The following is a 26,997-nucleotide window of genomic DNA, read 5'->3' as shown; positions in this document are numbered from 1 at the left end:
CAAAACCGCTCACTTTTAGCATTTATTTTCACATTGTTGTGGCGAGTGCGGCGCAGAGAAATGTGCGCTTAGTAACCAAATGAACGAAAAGATTCGAGTACAAATCCACGGACACCGCTGGTATTTTTCGGAATCTCCCGAAGGGAAGTGGCAACCACCGAGAGCATCTTGCCACGCATACCTCTTTAGGAGTACAGTCCTCCAGATGGGAGATTTCCTCCGGCGAAGTTTAGCAGCCTACCGAAGATGAAGTGAAATCATGCTCAAAGTACCAGAACGAGAACTGGATAAAACAGGATTTAAGCCCAACACACGAGGAGGAAGAAGAAGACATTGTTGTAAGATACAGAATTGCCCCCTGGTTTTTCCAACCTCGCTTAGCTTCAAGCGAGAACAGAATCGTAGTTCAATTTATATTCGACAGATCACTATCGTTAGCGAGAGAATCACTTAGACCGCGGGCCGTAAATCGCTAATTGTTCGCGCGAGACGTACGTTAAATGCCTCGTAGTACTCGCCGCGATCGCGACTCAAACAGCACTGCGAAGATATGCGGGGAGCAGCTGTGTCAGTTCCGTTCGGTTACTCGAATTGACCCTGAATGATAATGCGAAGGCTCCGGCGGGCCTCGCTACGCCGTGTCTTTGTTTACGTTTTTTGGGGGCGTCGAGCGAATTCCAGGAATTGTTTACGAGCGCTTGGTTGAATTACGTGTTGGGCGAGGACGCGCGCAAAAACAATGCGTACTTACTGGATCACCGCGCGCTCGTTATCATTCGCTCGGCAAAGCTCGCGCCGGTAGCACGTACCGCTCCACGATGCCTTCGCGTTATCTTTCGAAACTCGATCGCGAGTGGTAAGGCCTGTGTCCACGATGCTAGAACTTGTGTGGTGCACACGTTCTCTCACGCCGGTCCACAGTCGTCGCTCTACCACCATCTTGTCTTCTCTCTACTCTTCTCTACCGCTATCGATCGTCGCGACCGATCGAGAGTATCGATGTACGCACTCTCTCTCTCATTCATTCCGCGCGGCTCATTCAAACTTACTTGGTCCAAGTTCTAGTTGCGAGAAATCCGAGGGGAAAAAAAAGTAGACCGGCGAGTGGCGCGCGCGGCGATCTAGTGCGCGCTGGCATCGCGGATCGAGCCTCGCGATTATCAATGTGTAACAGATATTAATACTTATCGGAGGGAATATTTCAATTATTCGTCCGAATCGCGACGTACTTGACCAGCAATCGCGATCAAACGATTCGCGTTTTAACGCGATCTCGGCGATGCGTCGAGAACTTTCCGCGCCAATCGAGCTTTATCCGTTACGCGGGCCGTCATTCATTTCGCGCGTTCCTTTTGTTTCTCCTCTCGTTATTATTCCGTCGTGATGCAATCAAGTGCGGTTAACACCGCGGAAAGTGCCGTGCGGTCGTAATCCGGTGATACTACGCACGCGAGTGTAATTAACTGTGATCTCGCGAGTGAGAGTGTTGTGCAAGTGCAGCTGAAGGAGTCTGAGAGGAGGAGGCGGCCCTGGGAGGCATCGGGCGACTGCGACGCGAGCCTGGGGTGAGTAACTTATCATTCATTCGTCATTTGGCTTGCGGAATTAATCATGTTTTTCTTCACACGTCCGTGCAAAGGACTTCGCGTGCTACTTTGCTTTGGTGTAACGTAGTAATTTTTTTATTCAAGTTAACGCGTGTCCGCGTACTTAAAATCTCTACGTTTCAAAAGACATTTGAAATGTTTAGTCAAGTTGTTATATTTAATATTTATGCGTGTCAAAAGTTTTTTGAAACACACTCGAGACTTAAAGTATGTAGATTATTCCTGCAAGAATTAAATATTTATGTATAAAGTTGAAATAATTTTTCGGAATTTGCGTAATTTTTTAAATTCATATATTCAAAGATAAAATTATGCGACGCATGCGACAATTCTTTTCTAGCATATTAATTTTTTGAAGCGCCGTTCTAACTTCAATAATATTTGTATTTCTAGTTCAACGTAATTTTTTTAATTACGTGGTTGAACGCAGTTACTCCGTCGCGGCACAGCGTGTTGGTGAGTGATTATCTTATGTTCTAATTTAAGGAAATGGGTCTGTGCATCAACACAGATATCAAGTTAAAAGGTAGAATATTATAGGAAAATATTAGAGATTGTATTGCCTTAAAATGGATGGCGATTAAGATAATATTTCCTGGATCATTGTTCATTTATTATGCATACAGAGCTCACGAAATTGAGCTCATAAATGTATCAATGTTATTCACACTTCGATTTTATGCAATGAAATATTAGCCACGAAACATATCAACGCGAATGATAGCGATCTGTTCTAACGCTTGTTCGGATAACGTAATTTTTTACTCGGACCCTGCATAAAATTTTAGTACAAGTCCCCAACGTCCCCTGCTTTCTCTTAAGAAAAATGCTTAGCTTTGTATCTTCAATGAATAACGTAACAAAGCCGACGTAATCATAATTTTAATCAATATATAGAGCGTTCTATAATCACCATTTGATAACATTTTGAAAATTCCGCAATCCTCATGTGACGGCAAGTATACCGGGAGATGCTCGGTACTTAATATTTTTATATTATAATTTCTTTCTGAAAACTCTTCGTAATAAGATCGCCATAATCTCCGCTACTAAAGAATCGTACGGTCGCGGAACGTCTTATTATAGAAGAGTCGCCAAAGATATATATCAAGTAAAAGTAAATGTTTACGCGAATAAATTAATTTGGCTTTTACAACTGACTTAAAGTTTCAATTCATTCAATGAAATTCATTACCATAATGCCCTTAGTTTCCAAAATTAATGGAAGCACTGCTTCACAAGGGTGTCTGATTACAGTAGGGTTCATCCCTTAACCCTAAGCGGGTAATACAAACCACAAAGTCCGGTTAAAGGTAACTGAATCACGAAGAGCTCAATAAGAAAGATTTGCAAATAAATACACATTATATATAAACAGCGATTAACATTGGTTTAAAATATTCGTGGGAGACATTTTAATGTCTCCTGCAAATAAATAATGTAAGCAACGGTAAATAATAAATATTCCTAACGGACCCGGTGGAACTTGTTAGCGAGTTCATGAACTTTTAGGTCGCGAGCTCGGACTTTACTCGACTGCCGGTCGACAAGGCCCTTCTAAATATCGCAGTCTTTAATCCGTAAATGTGTTGTAATTAAGGCGAGGCCGGGTTGAAGTCCTTGTAATGGGCGAGGCGCGCAAAGCCCACTCCAATTTCGGTTGCTAGGAAACTAATCTTCCGACACTTGGTGGATTCCGCGCATTTCGATTTGCCGAGTAGAAATTACTCCGATCTAACGAGTGTCGATGAAACTTCGGCTTAGGTTGCGATGGAATGCGCCAGTTACGCCCATATATGATGATTATCTATTGACGGGACGGGTTTGAGGCTTTGGACCAATCGTACACGAAAAAAAATAATTCTGCTGTGATAGCAAAATCTTTTATTATTCGTCGTTATAGCAAAATCTGTTTTGTTGCAAGAATAGAATAAATTTGCTGAGTCTATATAATATATTTTTAGCAAATACATTTGCTGTCTTAACAAATCTATCATAGCAATGCATGCGGCTGGCTTGGTCGACACGCACTGCCGCTACGATGACGTTAGTTTTGCGGTAATGCGTGGTAGCGCATCCTATCTTGATAATAAAATTCAAGAATTGAGTTATTGTTGGCGCGAAAGCGGTATTGCAAGAAGTACGCGGATTGTTCTTCAGGCGTTTGTGGTTTGTGCAATTCTCTGCTTTCTATGAGTGCTCAGTACTCAGGACTATTGTCGGTTACTCCGTTACGAGTAAAGGCATGAATAATGATTCGAGATCTGCTTGAGAGTTGGGATGTGCCCGAAGAAGTTACATCAACATTTATAGATTAGTTGTAAAAATCGTGAATCTGATTAACGTATGCTCTTAAATTCAACCAAAATTAAGAACATACGCCATATTCACTAATTTTACAACAGTTGCAAAGCAGCTTTTTCTGCTGAATGCAGCTATTCATTGAAAGTACATCATTAATTCAACAAAATTATGTTGCTGTAATTGCGAATTCAATTTGCTCATGCAGCTAATAAAAGTATCTCTCTAGCAAAATAATTTGTTTAATACTACAAATGTGTTTCGTTTATGCAGCAAATTAAACTATTCTTTCAGGAAACTAATTGTTTAATGTAGAAATCGTGTTTGCTTATATGACAAAATGTATTGTTAATGCAACAAATTAATGTGATATTTACATAAAATCTAATTTTCTCTTACAACGAAATCATTTGTCGATCCAGCAAATTATATTCAGCAAATTGCGATTAGTATTCGTAACAATTAATCTTCTTGCTATCCATATAGTAACAAACAGATTTTGCTACAACAGCATAAAATCTGCTGTGTCAGTAAATTATTTTTCTCCGTGTACGCCACAGCCGTGCTTACAAAGTTATCACGAGAAATTGTATTCAGAGAGAAAGTCCCCTATTATGAGATAGGCTTCTAATATAACATGTCGAAGTTTCCGCTAAATTGATAGGCATTATCTGTCGGTCCCACCATAAATTTAGTGCACTTGAGGTGAAATCTGATTAGTGGAAAACGAAGGGGAAACCGCTGACCAAAATCTTGTACGCCAATGCCTATAACTAATGCCCAGTGGGCATTACTTTATCTTGTTATCTTATTTTATCTTTATAATGCCCCAAGCAAGGCCTAATGCCCAAAGAATGCCTAGTAATGCTTGGTAATGCCTAGTAACGCAAATATATACGCCACAATGCCCTCAGCGGTTTCCTTCTCGGTGGAAAATTGACCGGTAGATCGTGTCGTTGCGAAAACAGATTTGTGATTGAATTTCGACGTTGAAAACCTACCGTCACATATTAGAATCCTATCTTATAATAGAGGACTTTCCTCTACGTCCTCCTTTTCCACCTTTTAAACAACGCTTTTGTGGCTCACTTGACTTTACGAAGAAACGAAGCTCATATTGCGTACAATTCATTTGTTAATATTAAAATCGTCAAGAATTGCGTGAAATCTCACGTGAAAGTTTAAATAAGATTGTTCGTCGACTCGTAGTCGAATGTTAGCGATAGACGTTCGCTGCGACGAAGAAACTAAAGAAAATTTGACTTGATGCGATTGCACTTTATGTTTCGAGATTGTAAAATAAGATTCTGCGAAAGTGCGGCGATTAAAACAGCCTCAAACCAGCCCTGCACTCTTCATCCTTGCTACTACACGAACGCGAGATGCGTCGGGACAGGCATGCCGGCTTAATTCTTTGGTCTTGAGTATTATCGCTCGACCCTTGAAGGCTCGGGATTCTAGTGGCGACTTAAACCGAGATTACGCGTTCGGAGCAAGAATTCTCTACGGTTCATTGTACTTACCCCATCGGTCGTCTCAGATATCCCCGACTTCCGCATTCCTCGCTGAAATGAAAGAAACGTTTGTCAGTCATTGTCAGAGAAAATATCATACTTGCGCGCGGAGATTAATTCAACGGATGAAACAATTTACGAAATAGAACGTGCACGCGAATCCGCTTACGAATAGATCAGTTTCTAAATCTACAGATCTACATAGACCATCCGCTGTCAGATTGACGGTGGCACGCAGCCGAGGGAATCATCGGGGAAAATAAACCGAGATCGAAGGAAGGTACATCGCGCGGTGCAGCCTGTTTCCATCGCAGCTCTCGCGCGCTGTGGAAAAGGAAAGAGAGCAGAGAGATCAGAGAGAGACAGAGAGAGAGAGAGAGAGAGAAAAAAGGGAGACAAACGGGAAACGCAGCACTCGGCGAATCGGAGTGCCCCACGCTGAATTTCCCCCGAGAAAATCACCTTATCCCCCAACCTCGATCCTTGTTCCCGCAGACAGGAATGAAATATCTATTTGCATACGCGAGCCCCGGTCCCGCGGCGGTCTCTGAACTCCCGGCAAGGTAAATAACGATCTGAAATTCTCGCGGCGGCATCTTCGACGGCGGTTGCGAATTGAAGGCTCGCGGCTACGAGAATCGACGAGAGGGAACTACTTTCTTCGATAAATGAGTTATCCGCCATTTAGTATTCGTCGAGCAGCGGTCCGGAGTGGAAAAGGCGGGTGCGCCGCGCTCGCGGAAGCTACCTCGGCTCCCGGAAACGTACATACAACAGGACCGTGTTGCGTACACACGGGAAAGTAAGACATTTCCATATAAGTTTTCCGGACGAAGAAGGATCGGCGTGAAAAAAATGTCGGAGGATTAGGAAGATCGTCTCTCGAGTTGCTAGTTGCATTTTTCGAAAGGTCTTGCGCGCCCGCGCGTCCAATTCCCCTGCTGTTTCAGTTCCCATTATTCGCGAGACGGTACAGCGTGATCCCTGCAATTTTTTCACCGCTCTCGACGTTATATCGACATAATCTCCAATAAATGCATAATCTCGCCGCGCCGTCGTATGCATCTACGAGGGCCGCGCAAAGAGATCAAAGGCGGGGATACTTTACGATGCCTTTATGTCGGGCCCGGTAGCTCGGAGCTAAGGAAAGAGATTAAACGCAAACACGAATGGTACAACGAATCGGCTAGGTAATGTCGAAGCGTATTGACTTACGTCTATACGGAGTGCTACAAAGAGACATATATCAGTTACAGTGCTACGCTGTCGAGGCAATTCCGACCGAAGAACCTTCTTGCGCGAGAATGTCATATGAGAATCGTACGTATGCGAGCGTGTGAGTGTACGTGTGCGTCTCTATCAAGCGAGACCCGCGTACGCGGATCGTTCTCTAATTTTCGTTTTGTAAACTTCGAGTTTAATCTCCCTTAATGAAAATCTCGCGCTGGAATCTCCACCCGTCAAGACGTCACAATCTTTATCTCGCGTTTCGTTGGGAAGCCAATATTTTCAACGGATATTCCGCGTCAGATTTTTTTCACACCGCGCGCTGCTTTCGAACAATAAATTTTCCGGCGACGCGAGACAGAAGGAACGAAGACGCGAGAATATATATCGCCGCATAATACAATATGATACAATTTGCTTTGTGCGCGGATTAATACTACGGCGCATTGTGCGAGATGAATACGGATGATATAAAGCCAGAATAGATTAGGGCACTGTCGGCGCGTCAATACGCCATAGAAATCCGGTCCACTCGGTGTCAGTATCTGCAATCTATTGTGGCGCATTTTGCTCCGAGTGCAATTCGGTAACTTCATTAATTTGACAATGGTGCGTTCAGCGTGGCGTCTTAACGAGGAGCGCCGGCAATTGTAACAGTTCCCCGACCAATGAATGACCCTCTTGGCCTGAGAATCGCAGTGATCCGCAAATCCTGTGTGCGACGCGACTGAAGGAAACTGATCTTTCGATCTTTGGAGTTAAACGTAATGGATTAGCAACGTGACAAAGAATATTTAATCTGAAATGACACATTTCTTCCGTTGCATTCCTTCGAAAAATTATTATGAATAACACGTGGTCTGTTTCTCTTTTTTAAACTTCTCTGAGCTAAAATACGAGTATAGCCCAATTTTAGACTTGACAAAGGGAATCGCTGTTAATTCTCTTGAGAAACCTACACGGAGAGAGAATTTTCTCTTAAAATTTACCCCGAAAATCATATAATTGTCGAACAACGTGGCATTTTGAACAACTACATGAGAGTTTTTTTAATTTTACTATACATTCTACTAGTGAAATTTATACTAACAATAAGTATAATTACTAGTGAAATGTATGGTAAAATTCCAAAAAGTCGTACAAAATTCTTGCCATCGAAAATTTTGGTTTCTGTTTAGCCTCGTATAATTTTTTAATTGGGAGCAATGAGGTTGATCGAACTAAGGTCTTTGTGTCGAAGAAAATATATTGAATTTTTAACCTCAGATAGTCCAGAAAAGAGTCGCTATTTCCCTTTTGGCAGTAAAGAGGCCAATGCGAGTGTAATCGACAGAGGTTAAAAGGTTTTAAAGAGAGTGAAATGTTTTATTACATTCTCTTTGAGGGTTAGAATAAAATTAAACACAAGTTTTTACTCATCTGGACCTCAAATTGGAGTTTCAAACCGACCCTGAGGTCAAATGAAGACAGAATAGAATAGCTGAGGCCCATTCTGGGATACTCGACTCGGGATGTTGTCCCACGATTACATGGTTTTCAGGATAAATTTTAAGGAAAAACTCCCCGTGTAACTTTGCCTGTACATAAATAATTTGATATAAAACGTAAACACGATGGCGCATTAAAACTGGCGTGCGGTGATCGAGATTGAGCAGGTATTCAAGTTAATGGATCCTAGATAAAAGGACGAAGAATTACTTCACGCAGCAGCCGAATATTAACCGACGGTTTCTCGCTGTTAATATTCGCGGGAGACAATATCGGACGAATATATCAGGGCAATGCGGTAGAGAGTGTCGCAAGTAAAGTGTCGCGCGTGTCTATGTGCGCTCGCGCTAGTTAAAGGGTTGACTAACGTGATCCAGCGCGTTAGTTATGATAAATGGCCAGACAGCCGGGCGAAACTTTGGCTTATAAATCTATCTTACTGTCAACCTTGCACGGCCTACGACCGCTGACCGTCCCCCGAGGCAATGGATCGTATAACCCATCGTATAACACATTTGCCAAAATTTCTCGCATTCGAGATTGCGGTGGATATCGCGCAGTAAGCTCAATCTAAACTTCCGCGCTTAATAACGCGAACAAATCTCCGCGCGTCAGATTTAATCGACACGAGTTAACCGTCGATCTGTTAATTATCGCGACGTCCATCAAGAACGTGAGATAAGACGAGACTCGAAAAATATCCGACTTCAACTTGAAAAAGTGCTCGGATTTAAGGGCGCACGACGTGGGAGTTGATTTAAAATGTAATTACGTAAAAGAAAATAGAGATGCAAATGTCTTCTTCTTCTTCCTCGTGTGTCAGGCTTAAGGCCTGTTTTGTCCAGTTCGTACTTTGAGCATTTGGTTTTACTTTATCTTCGGTGGGCTGCTAACCTTGCCGAAGGAAACCTCCACCCTGGAGGGCTATAGGTACCCCTAAAGGGGTATGTGTGGCAGGATACTCTCTTTTCGTTCATTTGTTTGCCAAGCAGCGCACACTTCTCTGCGCCACGCTCGCCACAGATGACGAGATGCAAATGTGAAAGGCCTATTTGTACAGCCAAAGGTTAATTTCTATCTCGCGACGTTCTCGCAACTTTTCTGGCCGTATTTGCGTGGCGCGGCGAATAAAGCGTCGGACGAAGGAGCGAGGGGAGAACGCGAGGTCTCCCTCGCGAAGTCGGAAAAACTCACGCAGCTAGTCCGCGAGCATACTTTCGATTAGTCTTTCTCGCGAGGAATTTTTCCCTTAAAGTCGCAAATGGAGCTGTCAGTCGCGACGACGAAGCAACAGCTTTATAGTGAAAGTTTCCCCCGTCAGCTGCGGGGAGGAGGGGGATAGCAAACTGTCGTAACACGACGCTCCAAGACCTCCGAGTAGCGTCGGCTGTTACACGCGCGCTCCACGCACACGTTTACGTCCGCACACGTCTGGCATGCAAAACTCCAAAACAGCTCGCAACTCTTTATTACATCGCGAACTGGCACCTCCGAATAAAGAGGGAGAAAATTAAAGACGAGGGAAAAAACATCGAGCCCTTCGTTTCTGCCCGTGCATGCTAGGGAAGATTTGCGGTGCGTTTGCATCCCTGGTTTTAAAAATGCGCGACTACATTAACAGAAGAAATAATTATGACGATTTACTTGAATCGGGAATTAATTTTTAATTCAAGATTTTTCGACTGCTCATAATCGTAATATTATTAATTTGATTTTTGTTTGTTGAGAGAAATTACATTCCGCAATTGCATTCCAACAGAAAAGAAAGAATAACTGACGGTACTAAGTAAATGTCTTGTTCGACTAAAATGTGGAGCCTAAGCGGATCAATGGCCGCAATCGCTTTGTTGGCAAACCGCGAGTGTGTCTGATTTAAGTTAAGTGAACTGGTGATTTCTCTCTCTCCACCACGACAGTCACTAACTCGCATTTCACGATGGAGAGGTAGCACGGGTCTCGAGACGAAAACACGGGCGAAGGAACACGAACGATAATCTCGCAAAAGCTGAGCGCGTCCCGCTTCGATCAGACATCCCCGTGTCTCGCAATTTTGAAAGAAATGTGCAGCTCGCGAAAACGATAAAAAAACGGCGGGATATAAAACGCCGCGATGCGGAAAGAATATGCATAGTAATAAGCGTCGGGCGCCGCGACGTCTGGGTCGAAATCCCGAAAGATTTCTCTACGAATATTTTCGTGACCGTCCAGCAGGATTGCAGACGCGGTAAAATTTAATTAGAACGCATCTCTAATAAGCAAACACTGAAAAGAGCACTGTCCGCACTTTACCGAGATAATACTGCGGAGAACAATACATTTTACGATTAAAGGCTTACGGATAAACGAAATTAATTGTCTCTTACGCTAAAAAAAAAAAGAACAATGAACTTTATTTCTCGTAAATTCTTTCCATTCTATTTCTTAATTGGGTCGGTTATTTGAGAAACAAGATAAGTCGCTTTCATTCCTCAAGTCACAATTGTTTCTTCCGAGAAATGTTATCAAATAATTTATCTCGTTTATTTCACGACGTCCAAGTATTATATATTTTTCGGTGTTTTATAAATAAAATGTAAAAGGGGCTTCTCCACGATATAGATTTCCTTGATTTCTTCCTCTAAACAAGAGTATAATCTTCTTAAATTTCATTAAGATCTCGATACGTACTACGTATACATTTTCGACGCTACTTACATCTAAAGCCTCCATCAAGAAGGCATTGTTCAAATTCCTAGGAGATCATTAAAGCTTCACAATGTAGAATAAAAGTGATTTTCTACAATACAGATTATATAGAAACTTCTTTTTCTACTCTCCCCCCCCCCGCTCCGCTGTTGCTTCGCAACAGGATTAAGCATGCGAGAACAGCAGCGAAAATTAATTTTCTTCTCGCATCCACTTCACATTATTTACTCCTGTTTACGTGCTAATAGAAGATGACGTTACATTAAGCGGCTCTTGCATTTAAGAAGATCTAATTGCATAATAATCCTCGCTCATCATGCGTACGTTACATCATAAAGAACATTTATTATAAATGTAGAACCGTAGCTCTTCCAGACTGTAAAAATAGCGATATATTATTTACGTACGTGCAATTGCATCTATTATGAAATATTTTAAGAAAGGCTTGAGATATAAATTGGCAATCTAAAACGGACTTTCTAACACGAATCCGTCGCATTTATTGTACGATATCGTGGCCGATTATTATAAAGAAACGGTTCATTATACGAAAATCGGGCCGACTTTCTACAAAATGAACGGAAATCGTCAACACGTCTCGTCTCGTTGAAAGTTCTAACTTAATTAACATAGAAATTCGTAACAATTCCCCGGCAGATCGGACATCGCTGCGGCTTGCGCGACTGCACCTACTCAAGCACGCGCGAGGTAATCCTGGGCGCGAAGAGTTAATTAGTTCATAATTCTCCGCAACAATGCCTTTATTAGCGTGGGTAGGCAACCAACGGCGTAACTCGCATCAGAAATCAGCGTGTTGAACAATACGTTATTTAACGATCGTATCGATGTTTCTTTTATACTCGGCGAGAAATAGAACGGAGACGGATATTCGAGGCAACAAAAGTAAAAGATATTAATGCTTCGCTATTTCATCTCATGCTCGGGGGACTCTGGGGTGTCTTATCTACCGTTAAAATTTCGGTGCGAGTATCGCGTGACGTGTGACACGAGAATTAAATGGTCTAATTAAACACCGCGTCGTTAATCGGCCGTAATTGCCTCTGCTTTGGCGCGCGGACCGTTTGTTATCCGGCACCTCCAAGATTTGTGCGTTCCTTCATCCAGCGGAGCCAGGGGACCCCCTTATCCGAGCGGATAACATCAAAAGTTTACGAGATTCACAAACGAAAAGCGTAGATAAGGCCGCGGAGGCACCTATTTAACCTCCGCCCTTTGTCTCCCTTCCACCCTCGCGCTCTTTCTTCCTCGCCCGGTGCGCGATCGTATCTTTCTAATTTCCTCCTCGGTCTATCCCATTAGCTAAAGCCGATCATTAACGGAAGTCGATTGGCTTATAAAAGTAATCAAAGCGGAAACGAGCAGCTTTGTAAATACTCGACTAGCGATTTAAAATCCCGGCGGTCGCTGAGGAATAATCGAGCGACAAGTAAGTCGCGGGGTGAATCTACACTGATCGCCGAGTCTTATTTTTCGAGGTAAATTTGACGAGGGAGTCGGTACATTCTATTGCCGCAAATCGTCCTTTTCATAATGAGTTTCCTCCGTTATCTATTGAGGAAGCGAATATACAGGGTATTATGTACTAACCGTCTCACCTCTTATTTACGAATAGAGCGGATTAGACCGAGTGGAAAAGTCCTTTACCACTTTTCGCAATAGTTAACGAGTTATTAATTATTAAAATTCTCTGTCTTAGCCCGGCCTACCGCCCAATTCAAGGGCGCGGTGAGATGTGGGCGGTAGTCCGGGCTAAGACAGCGACTTTTAATAATTAATAGCTCGTTAACTGTTGCGAAAATTGCAAAATGGTAGAGGACTTTTCGACTCAGTCTAGTCCGCTCTATCCGCAAATAAGAGATGAGACAAGTATTACATAACACCCTGTATATTCAAACATTATACGATGTTTTCCGTCACTTGTGCGCGAGTCGGGTGAGACAGAAGGATTCCGAAGCTCAATCGTCGCCAAATGCATGGAAATATTTAAATGATCACTTGAGGTGGCGCAGCCTCGCCCCTCGATAGAGTGCTTCAACCTTGCTTGAATAATTTCACGTATTCTCTCTCTCTCTCTCTCTCTCCCTCTCTTGTTCGACGATTCGAAATTTTAATCCGGCCCAGCGATGCGCGACTGTCGAGTAAGATTAACTCTGTTTTTCACTTTCACCGAATTAAAATCCATTTTCATAAGCGTTCGCGCGCGTCTCCATGGCGCGACGCTTTAACTCAACGCAAAACAACGGGACCGTAACTTTTGATTAAGACGACCGAGGAATTAAAGTCCCTCCGCCAGCGAGAGAAAAAAAAGCAAGACGCGAGAGGATCAGAGGAGAGGAGAGGAGAGGAGAGGGGAAATTTATGCGCATTTACGTGAGAACAGCGCGGTTTCCGGCGGTTGCGCGCGTGAAAAAGGGACGACGGCGCGCGCGCGCGCGCGCGAGAGAGAGAGAGAGAGAGAGAGAGATCGCGTAAAGAAAGAGCAATTCTAATCGCTTCTCTTTTTCTCGCCGCGCGATGGCCGGCGCTTTTTGAAAAACAAAGGGGGCACGGCAATTTCCTCTCTTCTCCCTCTGACGAAAGACGATTTCGTGATCAATCGGTGAATATCTCACGAGCATCGTCCTCGGAACGCAAGGAAGAGATTAATACGGTCTTTGATGCTGCAATATAGCGGGGCCGAAGCGCCACCTCGGCGTCGCTTTTGTAGCCGGTAATTGCTACTTAATGCTTAATTGTTATTTAACGTGAAGACGTAAAAGACCCTTAATACCCGCGTCAGTTATCTCGGATTATGAACCGAGGAGATTTCAAGAAAATACAATAGAAACTCCATTGAAAGCTCACTTACTGAAGTTAAACGTTGAAGGCAGTAGTGAGTAAATAGCAATAAAAAAAACTAGGGTGCGTTAATTAAACCTTTCGCTTAAAGTAAGTCGTCTCGTGATAGAGCGCCGCGTTGTTATTTTAAAACATTTTCGCGAAAGGTTTTCTAATAACGAGTAACGGCATCAAAACTATAAAAGAACACTGCTCAAGATCGCATTAAAGTAAACACTCGCCAAGCAATACCCGATATTTTTATTTGCAAGAAGCTCGGTCAACGAAAGGCAAATCGTGCCCCCGCCTGTAACAGTATCTTAACTGTATTAGCGCGAGAATCACGGCACAATTGGACTTAATCCCGGTGCAAGATAATTCACATCGTACGCGATCGCGTACAGTCGAAATAGCGCTCCCGTCCCGCCTCGGGTCCCAGTAGCGGACGGTATCACAGACGTATCTTACAAGATGAAGACGACTTAACGGATTTCGGCTCGCCCTTACGTACGTAGCGGAGGCGATTACATCCGTCGGATTACCGAAACACGCGACTACGCTCCCTGCTGCGTTGCGACGGTCCCTTAGAATATCCCCCGACGAATTTGTCTTTTAGGGTAAGTGCCGGTCTTAAGGTCGAGATTCCGTACGGGGTTACGTATGTACGTACTCGGGGGCGGGCGGGGGGGGGGGCGGCTGCGGGTGCACCTGCACCACGAGCAAATCCACCGGGTTCAAATTTCATTAAGCCGTAATCCTCGAAGATCTCGCTCTTCGACTGTACACGGTAATTTAGCAGATTAAGCGACGCGCCGTACGTCCCCGAGATAACGTGTACGCGAAGCCGCGCGGCCCTGGTTAACTCCCCTTCGCCGGAAAATAGCGGGAAGAACTTTGAAGATGCGCGAAAGTTACGCGGAACTTGACTCGGGAACACCTTATGACATTGTTTAAAGTTTAATCGCGGTATCCCTCTCAAAAGAGAAAAAGATGCCGTAGAGAGAACGAGGTGGAACGCTTTCTTTTCACGGCAACGTGCTCGCTGAATGCGAGCTATAAATCCTGAATCATTTCCTTTTTTCTATTATTCGCGCAACTTTTTGCATAGAATTATCTAAAATATCTAGAGAGAAAGAGAGAATCCCGGAAATTTTCTCAGAGAATACTTTTCATTCTTACGTTAATTAAAGCCGCTTTGATCAATTAGGAATCGATTTTTCTTTAATGCATCAAGACGGGAGTCGGTAAAAAGTTATAAAGTGAACGGAACTTTATAAGCAACGGCAAACGTACACCTTGCGTGTATATTTTCGAAGTCGAGACAAAAAAAAATTCTATCCTTTCGTTAAAAGTCGACCTCGTTCCTCTTGGATATTTAATCTAGAACAATTTGTTCGTCAGAATAAAAAAAAAATGGAATCTCGCGTTAATTGCGGCGGCGCTTTATCGCGCGGTGGATCCAGATAATCCACTTCCGCTCGTACAATTAGTTTGCCTGAGGTAAAACAAACATTCTCCTTTATCATTAATTACCCGCTTGCCAATCTCATCGACCACCGTGATCAAACAATCGATTCAACGTGATCAAACAAAGTAGCGAAGTTACTCGGCATCGTGATCACCCTAAGTATTTGTATTATTCGCCATATGATGCAATTTATAATCAACAGAATATTCCTATCGTCCATATTGGACGTAATAAACTATCAACCGAACTTGCTCTGCAAGAGTGGACACTTCTCACGACGTTACTGGACGCTTCCAGACTGGTATAAATAATTGGAATTCGAGGAAAGTTCCCTGTTATGAAATAGGTCACTGATAGGAGATAGCGGTTTCTGCTAAATTAGGCCAATTATCTGTTGATTCCACCATGAATTTGTTGCTCTCACCCTCAGAAAGGATTTCTGTTACCGAGACAAAAAATATTCTTGACGCATTTATATTTCTCACAACCTCATTTAGTAGAAAAATAAGACAATATCAAAATAAAATCGATAATTCTTATTCTCCTCTATCGAATTAAAAAAGATTGACTTACTATATTGAGACAAGAGTAACTTGTATAAATGTAAGTTTATATACTCTTGCGTTTAGAATAAATTTTCCTATCATTTTATTCTAGATTTTAGAATTTTTCACTTAAGATTAGAGTGTTCCTTTCTCTATAATAAATATGATTGGCGCTATATCGATCCTATTTTATGATACATTCAAGTGTAATAGCATTGGATCCGGAGATTTTTGCTGTGGGTGCTCGAGGTGAAATCTGTTTAGTGAAAAAATTGTTGGGTCGTGTAATCGGTGCGAAAAGAGATTTGTGATTGAATTTGTATGTCGAAAACCTGCTGTCTCGTGGTAGAAGTCTATCTCATAATAGGGGACTTTTCTCTAATAATTACAATTGCTCCTGAAAAAAGCTTTTTAATTCATCTCTATCTTTCCAACGTAGGTAAATTATCGTCCCGATTGCTTATCAAAAACTTATCTGTTATTGGACTTTTTGCAAGATGCCAGACATTCGATGTACTCTATTTACTTGCATTGCGCAAATTTTAAGTGCCCGGGGAATTGTTAAAATTTCATTCCGAGATTTACATGAGGCGTGTTGCACAAGTTAGATGCAACCAATCGTGCAAATGCGATGCAGACGAAATAAGACACTGCGTCAAAGGTATACGTGTACAAGGAATTTCTAATGTTCCGCGGGTGCAACTTCGAATCGAATTTCTCATCATACAAGACGTGAAGTACCGAACGCTCCTACGAATTACTCTTACATTCAGAATCCCGGGTCCGAATTATCTGAAATCTTTCATGTAATTATCCTTGACGGAATATCTTACGGAGGGATCTGTTTCGTCGAGCGATAACGTGTCGCAGAGCTAATTGACACGAGCGGAGCACGCGGAAAATCCAGTTACCTCGAAACGGCAGAAATCGCGCAGGGTCGTTCAAAAGAATTTATAATCGCGATTGTAAATGTTCTCGCGCGAGATCATCGTTCGCGATTTAAATAGAATTAATTAAAGCGCTGTGGAGTCGTCACTGGAAAAAAACACATCGAGTCGCGTTAATCTCAATTTATACAAAGCCTTTGAAATCTACAGAGAACACCTGATATTTACGTGACGTGTGACTCGCCGATATCGCATCTCCGTTTTTCCCCCGGGCTTCCTAAATGCAGTCAAGCCACGTGTGTACTCTAGTCATTATTATCGTATCGCGATGTAAGACGTGTATCTTCCCAATCCACCGGGCGAACGGCGCCTTTGATAAGGCACGTTGACACTTGGGGCTGCGGCGCCAAGGCTCTGATCAAGCATACCCGAATCCGATCGAAATGCGAGTCACGCGTCTGGTGGCGGCAAATCCGGGTCCTTGCGCGAGGTCATTTGCCGCCGGTGTACGCGGTATCTAAATACAAGTGTACTTGCTTGATTACACCTTTGATCCTCTCGCCGCGTTCCTCTCATTAAGCCGCGCCGGCGTTAAGATCCCGCTGCATCCCGGCGAGCGAATTTATCGTCGCGAAATGCATTTCCGCATCGAGCGGAGCCCGCGGCTTAAATTTCATTACGGCGATTACGCGCGGCGGACCATAATGCACCCGTGGATAAAGCCCGTGTCGCGCCGCGCGCACGAAGACAGCGCGATACGCGAGGCTCCTGCGTGGACATTGCCTCCTTTCACACCGAAATACCAATAATTTGGGATTTACCGTCTTCTTCTCGAATAGACGGTATAATGTATTCCGGAATCTCCCGCGCGAGCGGAATGCTCATAACGATAATTTCTTGGACAAGTTTTCCCGCCCCCTCGCTCTCTGTTCATCGAACAGAACTTTTTCACGGAATTTTAATTTTAGAATTAAATCGCGGGGAGACGTTAAACACTGAATATTCAAAAGTCGCGGCAGATGCCGGCGAGCCTCGAGGTCTCCTCGTAAGGGAAGATTCGTCCGAATCAACGAAAGTATCCACGGACGCCTGCTACTTTACGCAATTCTCGGCTAATTACTTAATCGCGCGATATTTCGCGGCGGGGACGTGCATTTTGTGAAACTACGACAATGTGTCGTGAGTGCGTAACTTTCCGCGTCGAGTGAATCAAACCCAAGGCAGTTCTCGTAATGTCTGTCGAGCGCACGCCTGTTCTTCGTTATTTAGTTCCGGGGGGAATTTAGTGGACCAAGTGATATTACCAACTCCGGGATTATTTAGAAGCGCGCGGCCGCAAGGTCCCACAAATTCTGGCGCGCAAGGTGCGAGCGTAATATACCGCGGCTGCACCGCGCCGCGCTGCCGCTGATGGCCGTATTTACGGACACGTGTTCCGCAGGAATCGACGTGCTCGCCGGATGTGACATCTCGATATTCCCGCCGTTTCCCCGACGTGCCCCGATTAATATCCAACCATCGATGCCGCGAATTAACATTTCGATACGAGCTGCGTAACGACGATCCCCGAATAAAAATCTAATAAAGCATTCCCGGCTCTTCGGTATTGCGCTTTGAAAAAAAAAAACGCGCGCGCTGAGGAATTCGAAGAACACATTTTCAAACTGGACGCGGCAATATATTTCCGCTAGCCTGCCATTCACAGGTGAATGGCATCGCAGTTATTGCCCCGCACAAAGTCTCTCGTTATTACTATCTTTTTTCCGGAGAAAAATTTTTTTTTCAACAGACGCACGGGGATTTAATTAAAAATTAGTGGCAGTGGCTCTTTCGCAAAATACTATGAATGTATTGCGAAACGTAACGCAGCGTGTAATTAAAATGGGGCATTTAACTCAGTACGTGGGAGCGAAGTTTCCTCCCTTGAACCTAGAGAGACATCGGGAGCAAACACATTCGCATGATCTTCCCGAGACCGCGGCTCGAAGAGGAGGAGATGCATAATTGTTCCTCGGCGAGTATATCGTTCGAATGAAATGTTTCGTAAGCTCTGTTGTTCAATTCGTCGAAGAAAGCGCCGCACAAAGTTTTACGCGAACGCCTCCCGAAACGCACTAAGGGGATGCGGCCCGCGAGTCCGCGGCATCGCAGCGGCGATGTTATTCCGTCTACTTAGAGTTTTGCGACGTTTCATGCAAAGCGAATGCAAAACGCGGGCGCCATTGTTGCACCTGGACAAACTCCGGGCCGGCGGAAACGAGGTGGAGACCGTCGACGGTGTTTCCTCGGGACCGGTGATTCGTGAAGTAGAAATACACGTCCGTTCGTCCGTGAGATGATATTCGCAGACATGTCACTCGTGATTCCCTCGCGTCCCTTCCCGCCGAAATCTCCCCCTCGCAGCGGAGGAGACACGAGAAATCACCGATGGCAGGAATGAATAGAATACGCGGCAGACACGAAATATCGCGCGCTGTCAGCCGAAAAATACCGCGCCGGTGCCCGCGCGCTGCTGATGCCATAAGGTGGGACAAGGGCCCCGGGATTCATCCCCGTCGTTTCCCGGGCTCTGTCCCGAGAAATCGACTCCGAAGCGCTCGAGCATCGACACGTAGAGTGGACTGAGCGTTGCGCGGGACGAGCCGACACACACCATAGACACATTAACCGTAGACTGCTCATGAAGCAGTGGGGGCATCCTCCTGAGGGAAAAAAATAGTGTGAATTTATTTTGGGGTCTTCCTTTAACTCTCGTGATCCACTAGAGAAAGATAGACCTCCAAATTAACTCATATTATCCTTTTCCTTCAGGAAAAATGCTCCCACTTTGGGTTCCACTGCCTCATAAGCAGTCTATGGTTAATATATCTGTGACACACATACTAGAGAGAGAGAGAGAAACAGTAGGCCTATGTCTGTCTTTCCTGCTAGCATCTCATCGGTCTTTTTGTCCTTACACTACCAACACCTACCATGAGATGCTGGCAAGAGAGACAGACATAGGCCCATTGCGTTTCTCTCTTTCTCTGCTGCGTGTCCCGGCATGTCGCGCGCAACGCTCGGTCCATTCTGTATGGCGATGCGATCGAGGGATCTCGCTGAAAGTAAGATCGGGAATTCTGACGCGATATACGTGCCATGCGAGTCTCTCCTCGCCGTCTTCGGCTCGGAGCAACAAGTGCTAGTGACGTGAGCGCTAAGGAGTTAAATATATAGAGAGCGTCCGTAGAGTATAAATTTTTCCCTCCTCCCGATCTCCTCCCTGGTTATTCGCGAGATATCAGACTCGCTCCCGTGAACCGTGCGGGACGCGTTCGGAGACGCTTCGAGACGTGGCGCGGATCGGTGTACGTGTCACACAGCCACGCGCACCGGAAGTCCGCACAGCACGTGGCACCGTCGCCGTCCTCCTCGCACATTTACCCGGTCCCTCCCTCCGGGAGACTTTCGTCGCGACTCGAAGCGGCGGGTCGGAAACGTGACATATCGAAGTCAGTGTTTTATTTTTGTTCCCTTTTCATTTATGCGAGGCAACATCCGCGCGCGCGCGCGCGTATATCGGCGAGTAATACATGGTCGATCGAAAGTTCAACAAACTGTGTGTGTATGCAGCGACGTCACGTCGATAAACAATTTCGGCGGCTTGGCCGCCCCTTCCGCGGCGAAGCTCGTTGTCGCAGCTATCGAGATCGAGTGTACGCTTTTTTTTTCTCTCTCGCGATGCAAATGGAACACGCGCGACAGTTCGTCAGACCGGTTCTACAATAGACGCAGCAAAATCGACCAATCACAGTCAAATATGAGAAGAATAATCGACTGTCACTGGCCGATTTCTTGCGGCTTGCAACTTGCTGCGTCTATTGTAAAACCGGCCTTAGAGATTTTCCGAGGCGATTGATTGTACAGGTACTTAGGGAGACATAGTGTAACTAACTAGTAGGCTCACTCTCTGCCGGCCCTATAGACATAGTAAGAACAGAGGGATGGTATTCTCTTGTAGGCAATGAAGATCAGGTAGAAAAGGATAGATAATAGACACCGTGTCGCTTTCTCTCTTTATTCGCGTCTGCGCAATGAGCTATAGATGTGGTGTGACCATAGACATAGTAAGAATAGACTGCACGTTCCCTACCCTCTCCCGTGTTGAAAACATTTACAAACTTTAGAACGAGATAGCTGACAGTTGCGTGGTCGCCTCATCTTTGTCTAATAAATAGCCGGGGTAAGAGAAGAGTAAGGGGAAAAATAGAGGGCGGCAGAAACAATGACGTAGCGAGTCTAATGGTTACACTATGCAGGAGACGAGAGCGCGGAACGATCCGCTCTCGCCGGCACATTTGGCGCTGGACGCGAGCCTTTTAACGTCATTGAAAAAGAGCAGACTAAAAGCGCGTTAGATGGAACGGAAATATCTCTTTAATACAGTTTCAGATAAAGTCGGCGAACACGACGGCACGTAATTAGGTTCCTTTGACACATCAAACCTCGCAGAAATCGCACGTACGCTCACGCCGTTACTCGCATCAAACGTTGACGTTATTCATCATTATAGTAATTAGCTTCAATTGAGCGCGTTTAGGCGAGGCAACTCCGCCTCAGAAAACTTGAGCGACAAAACTCGGTATTAACGTTACGCTGTGTGCGACGCGCAATATCGCGTTTTAATTCCAGTCTCGCGATTGACGTTCATTGCACGTCAATTTTCGAAATGCGCGAGCAAACTTGCGCCACTGCTTTACATGAAAAATCGGCCTTCGGTGGTATAATTCCAGCATCCACGATGTTTATAATTGATATATATGATCCGCATTAATGTATTCATGTATTCCGCAGTATTCATTGTTAAATGTGCGGTTAACTAGAAACACGGCGTGCAACATGCTGTCTCATACATGTTTAATAACGCGATGCCGAGGGTTCTTTTTTTTTTTTAATTCAATCCCTGTGCAACGACTGCGCTATCGCGCAGCCAAAGTCAAGAATATTCTCCGCGGCATAAACATAAAGCGGTCAGTGAATTTGTTGACCGAGGGAGGGATGCGCCTTTTTATCAAGTGTCGTTAAAGCGAACGAGCTTAGTCGTATAAATGCACCGCACGTGATCGAGTTAAAATTTTATGGAAGCTTTCGCGAGCTTCATCCGCGCGGGCGAGCGCGAGTAAAAGGATTATTAACGCGAGTATGGAGAATTGAAGCTTTTTCTGCCCTCAAAAGTTCCTTAACGCGCCTCACAGAACTTCCGGGAACATTGTACATTCTCGCAATTTCCAACTGCAGTTTCAAACGGTACATCTCTGTCCCTCCCCCTTTTCAACATTTTTCCAATACTTGGACACAGGTAAATTATATAACAACACGAAGCGCCGGGTTTCTCATCGAGTGCTCGTTTAAATGGTAAAACTTGGCGTCGGCGACAGAAGGGGTTTCGAACGCTCAAACATTCAAGACTGCCAGGTCTATAAAGCGCAAACTTGGAGCCCTCGAATTTTTCGGAGGATTCTGGCGCGAGAAAGGTGACGCGCCGGGGTGTGGGGTTCGTACAGGTGACAGGTCGACGAAAGCAGGGAAAAATGGTGAAAATGGATCCCGAAAGCGCGGATTTCAAAGACGTGACATATTGGAGTCACATCGTCCTCCCGTAGCTTTTCATTTAACCGCGTGTCCTGCAACGACAAGCTCGTCGATATACCTGTCATGTGTGAACGCGCAACGAGTACACCTGCACCTACGTGACTAATCCGGTTTGCTTTGTTTGCTTGTTTAATATACAGGAAACCTTTCCGAATTTGCGTATTTGTACACGATACACAGTATACATTAACCAGATTTTTGAAATTTAAATGTTTCGGATAAAACGTTCTAAAATTATTGAAATATCGATAACATTGACTTTCCAACTATCGACGCGTTCGGGGGGAAAAAAGCCAAATCGAAAGCAAAAGTAAAGATATAATGTTTCATCAGACAATTAAACGTTGAAACGTGATAATTTTTACCTCACGTTGACAATTAAAGGATAAAAAGTTTTATATTTCGTTATTAAAATAAATCTTTTAACAGAATGAAGTATAATTAGATTTTTCGGTGTAAAAAGCAACGTGATAGCCGTGCGTCAAATATCACGTATGACAATGCAAAAGAGCCTTCAGTTACCCGTAACAATTCGTGTGTCGAACATTCGCGGATTCGCAGACTGTAAAATAATTTTTATTTAATAAACGCGACTGATTACTTTCCCGCAGTACCTTCGGTTCGGAGTTGTGTACGATATTTAATCAGCGACGAGGGGGAAACCACTGACCAAAATCTGGTACACCAATGCCCACTAATGCCTAGTAGGCATTACTTTATCTTATTTATCTTGATTTATCTTATTATATCTTTATAATGCCCCAGCAAGGCCTAATGCCCAAACTAATGCCCAAAAAATGCCTAGTAATGCCCAGTAATGCCGCAAATCTGTACACCACAATACCCACAGTGGTTTACCCCTCGGCCCGAACTAATGCCAAAAAATGCCTAGTAATGCCCAGTAATGCCGCAAATCTGTACACCACAATGCCCTCAGCGGTTTACGCCTCGATCGGCGATATTTAATCTCTCGCATGCCGTAATTAATAAAGTGTACCGGACGAGTCTTGAAGGTCAATTCTCAGCAATTGCGGTACTATCTTACGGCTTGACGTCACCCATACGTCTGGCATTCCGCGAAATCTCCTCGATAATGTCTCGGCGGCGCGTCGCAACTATGCGCTGCAGAAAATGCATCTCGTCGCGCGGTAACTTTCTACAATTCGCGTCGCCTCCCGATCCCTGCGAACGCTGCTCTTGCAAACTAGCACACTCGTAACCCGGTAAAAGTGTACTACGTAGAGCGCCTTGGGTCTTACAATCCTGCAAGTTAAGCGAAAAATTCGCGTCGCATTTATCATCACGCTTACCTTAAGAAATATCCCGGGTGGTCATTTGTCGTAAATAGTGCAACGAATAAAATAATATCGTGTGTCGCGTGGGAGAGACGTGACGTGGGACCGCGAACTCTCGTTCAAATAACTTTTGGCTGCAGTTTAAATTAATCTTAATGATGATATTTTCTTTTGCAATGCGATAGAAACCAATACGACCATCTTCATTCGAATAAGAAGAGAACGAAAACGTATCGAGTCACGCGGACAGAGTTTTCTCTTAAAATTTACCCCGAAAATTATATGGGACAACGTGGCATTTCGAAAAACTTTATGAGAGTTTCTTGAAATTTTACCATACATTTTTCTAGTAAAACACTTATACCAAAAGTATAATTAGAGGAAAGTCCCCTTTTATGCGATAGACACCTAATATGAGACAGCGGAGTTTCTGTTAAATTAATAGGCGTTATCTGTTGGTTGCATCACGAATTTATTGCCCTTGGAGTAAAATCTGTTTCGTGGAAAATTGATCGTTAGGTCGTGTAAACGTTGCGAAAAAAGATTTGTGATTGAATTTGGACATTGCAAACCTGCTATTATCTGAGAAAACAAAGTGGTTGAATGACGAATCGCAGTCCCTTTCGCAATTTGGAATATAACGTAAAGAAAGGTAGCGGATTGCTAAATCAGGGTCATTGCTAGATCAGGTCCAATCGGCGTCGATGCAATCGGGAGCCCGCGGGTCACAGTATGCGCAATGCAACGTTATTGCAGGGCTTGACGCGTTAAACGGCGTAACGAGCGCGATGCGGACGAGAGATCGAGGTCCATCGTCGGAGTTAAGAACACATTTCACCGCCTATCGCGTCGCACCGCGAGCGTGGCCGAGGCGGACGCGGCTCGGAACAACGTAAACGACATGGCCATCGGAAGCAGGTGAGACGGATGAGACGCGCGGATCGAACGGGTTATCGCGCCATTATCAGCGCCCGAAACGACTGGGCGCGCGCGCGCTCTTACGGTCTCCGCGCGCCGCCGCAATTTCCACGGACTGCGTTTTCAACAATCGCGCCGATTGGTCGCAACGCACCGGGGAATATAACGCACCTAGAGACCCTGTAATCAGAGACTGGCCATAAGAGTTCGTCAAACTCCTGCGAGTGAATCTACGAGTCTACGATCGTAGAAGAGTGAGATAGCCTATGTCTCTCTCTGTCTCTCTCTCTCTTACTCGCAGGAATTTGACGAACTCTTATGGCCAGTCGGTGATTACAGGGTCTCTAAACGCACCTACGAGATAACGAGTCCGCGCGAGCCACCGTAAGGTCGAAAACGTTACGCCCGCGGCTGTAACGCCTTTCATTATGCAACTCCACCGCGCAGAAATTCCCATGATGGCGGGATAACTGTTCCCGACAAGAGCGAGATCAAAGATTCACGGGGCCGCGCTATTTTTTTCCCTCCCCGTGCACGTGGGGAGATGGATCGAACGAGGGGGAAAAAAAAGGGAAATATTGTAAAATTAATCCACATCCGTGCCTCGATTCGCGCAAAGTGCGGCGGGTTTTTAAATTGAGATAAATAAAACTATAACGTTTCTTTTTTAGGTCGTGTAATACCGCGCTAAATATGGAGCACGGACACGGGCTTACGAATGTAAATACGGTCGAAATACACGGTAGATGTGGCAGAATATTTACGAACTAATAGCGTCTCGTTTCGAATAACTAATGCAAGCAGCGCGCAGGGATGGCGCTTTATTCGGGTTTTACCTCGGCCATAGTTTAAATGGAATTTTATGAGCGATTTTCGAAATAAATGTTAACTCATAATAGACTGGAGCACTAGTATTAGTATTTGTGGCGGGATTGCTTTGTGCCTATCTCTCCCGGTACTAATTTAATTTCAGTTATGATCTGATGTTTACATGAAAATCCGCGTGCAGCTTGTAATTCGCTAGCTGGAATATTATCTCACGTGAAACGCATACCAAACAATTATAATTTCTGATGAATTCGTAGGATAAACCCCGGGGAGCATGTAACGGAAAAATTCGCGGCGCTTAGTTCTGACCGAAATTATACCCAATAGAGAGGAATTGCCGTGTGCTAATTTACATTAATAAGCGCTCCGTGTCTCGAGTGCATGGTCCTTGGAACAAAATCGCGATGGTATTGCCACGCAATGTACAAAAATATACACGAAGCAAGAATCAATTTCTAAATATATTATCAACTAGTAAGAATTCTTCAATGTCGTCAGCTACCTGGCATTTTTAATAATACAGAAAATTTATTGCGAAAAATATTACCTCAGCCAGGGTTTGAACCTGGACCCAAAAAATTTTCTGTATTATTAAAAATGCCAGGTATGGTCAACACACTGACATTGTTAAATATATTATATTATCTTTTGCTACATATTGCCTTTTTATTCGCATATCAATTGTCTCGTCGCGTTGCAAGAAAGAATGCGATTCGGCAAACGATCACTCAGCGAATACAGAATAAATACATAAATATAACACGCGGAACAAGCAGAGCGCACGTAGCTTCTCTTTCGAGAAATGGAAGTATCGCGTAACGACGTAAACGGTTACCTCCGCGCTTCGTCAAAGAAATTTCATAGGTAATCCCACACTCTCTAGAGCGCGAATAGAAGCGAAATCTTCCTCCCATTACGTAAATGGAATCCATGAACGGAGGCAGAGTAGCTGCGCTCTTAATAGAGGCGGCGTTAAAAAGCGAGAGTCAGGCTTAATGAGGCGAGTTACGTGTCTATCCTAGGCCTAATGCCCCGCGATATCTCCGCGCTCTGTCGACGCGAACAATATTCCCGGGAGAGAACAACATTCTCGCTCCTGTACCCTACATTTGCCTATTGCGCCACGCATAGCGTGCCGCGAAAGATTACAATAGACACGGTATGGCATAATCTGACGCGTCACGCCTATAAGATCGCATGTTTGCGGTGACTGCGTGTATAACGGCGAGAGAAGTACAAATCACGGTAAAGAGTTATCGGATGTAACGGCAGGAACGCGTCGTCGATGGTGCACGAGGCGAGTTAAGGCCTTAATCCAAGTTCTAGTTCCGAGAAACCATAGCCAATCAACTTGCAGCTTTTATGGAATACACATTTCTCGAAAGTTGGACCAAGCTCTAGCATCGTGGACACAGGCCTCGACAAACGCGAAATTTTACCTCGACGACCGACATATAGTACCGGGCAAAATTATATCACAAATAGTATTTAATAACGCCAGTAGTTAAAAACCAATGATATCCAATTTTAACGACCTACACTGGCCAATGTTTTTATTTTGAAAAACAATACACGCTACAACGTTTCAGTACCCGATTTGGACCATTATCAAGTAATCTGAAATCATGTATAACTTTGCACGAACATTGCTTAATTAATTAATCACAACGAAACAAACCATAAAAATAAAAATACAAGCTTGTTAAAGATCGCATATTAATGGTTTGGCCAATACCATTATAACAGTAAACTGTGTACAAACAAG

General features: G+C 44.3%; 1 protein-coding gene across 1 annotated transcript in view; it reads right to left on the bottom strand.

The window, feature by feature from the left end:
- LOC105569878 (cadherin-87A) overlaps positions 1-26,997 on the bottom strand; it is a 252,472-nt gene that overhangs the window by 201,837 nt on the left and 23,638 nt on the right. Inside the window, exon 3 of the mRNA XM_012026669.1 lies at positions 5,432-5,473. Within this exon, the coding sequence (XP_011882059.1) occupies positions 5,432-5,473 (42 nt within the window). The remainder of the gene's footprint in view (positions 1-5,431; positions 5,474-26,997) is intronic.

Source organism: Vollenhovia emeryi, unplaced genomic scaffold, assembly GCF_000949405.1.
Source record: "Vollenhovia emeryi isolate VEMERY1.0 unplaced genomic scaffold, V.emery_V1.0 DF939122.1, whole genome shotgun sequence".
In the NCBI taxonomy this organism is placed as follows: Eukaryota; Metazoa; Arthropoda; class Insecta; order Hymenoptera; family Formicidae; genus Vollenhovia; species Vollenhovia emeryi.
This window is presented reverse-complemented; position numbering and strand designations above follow the sequence as displayed.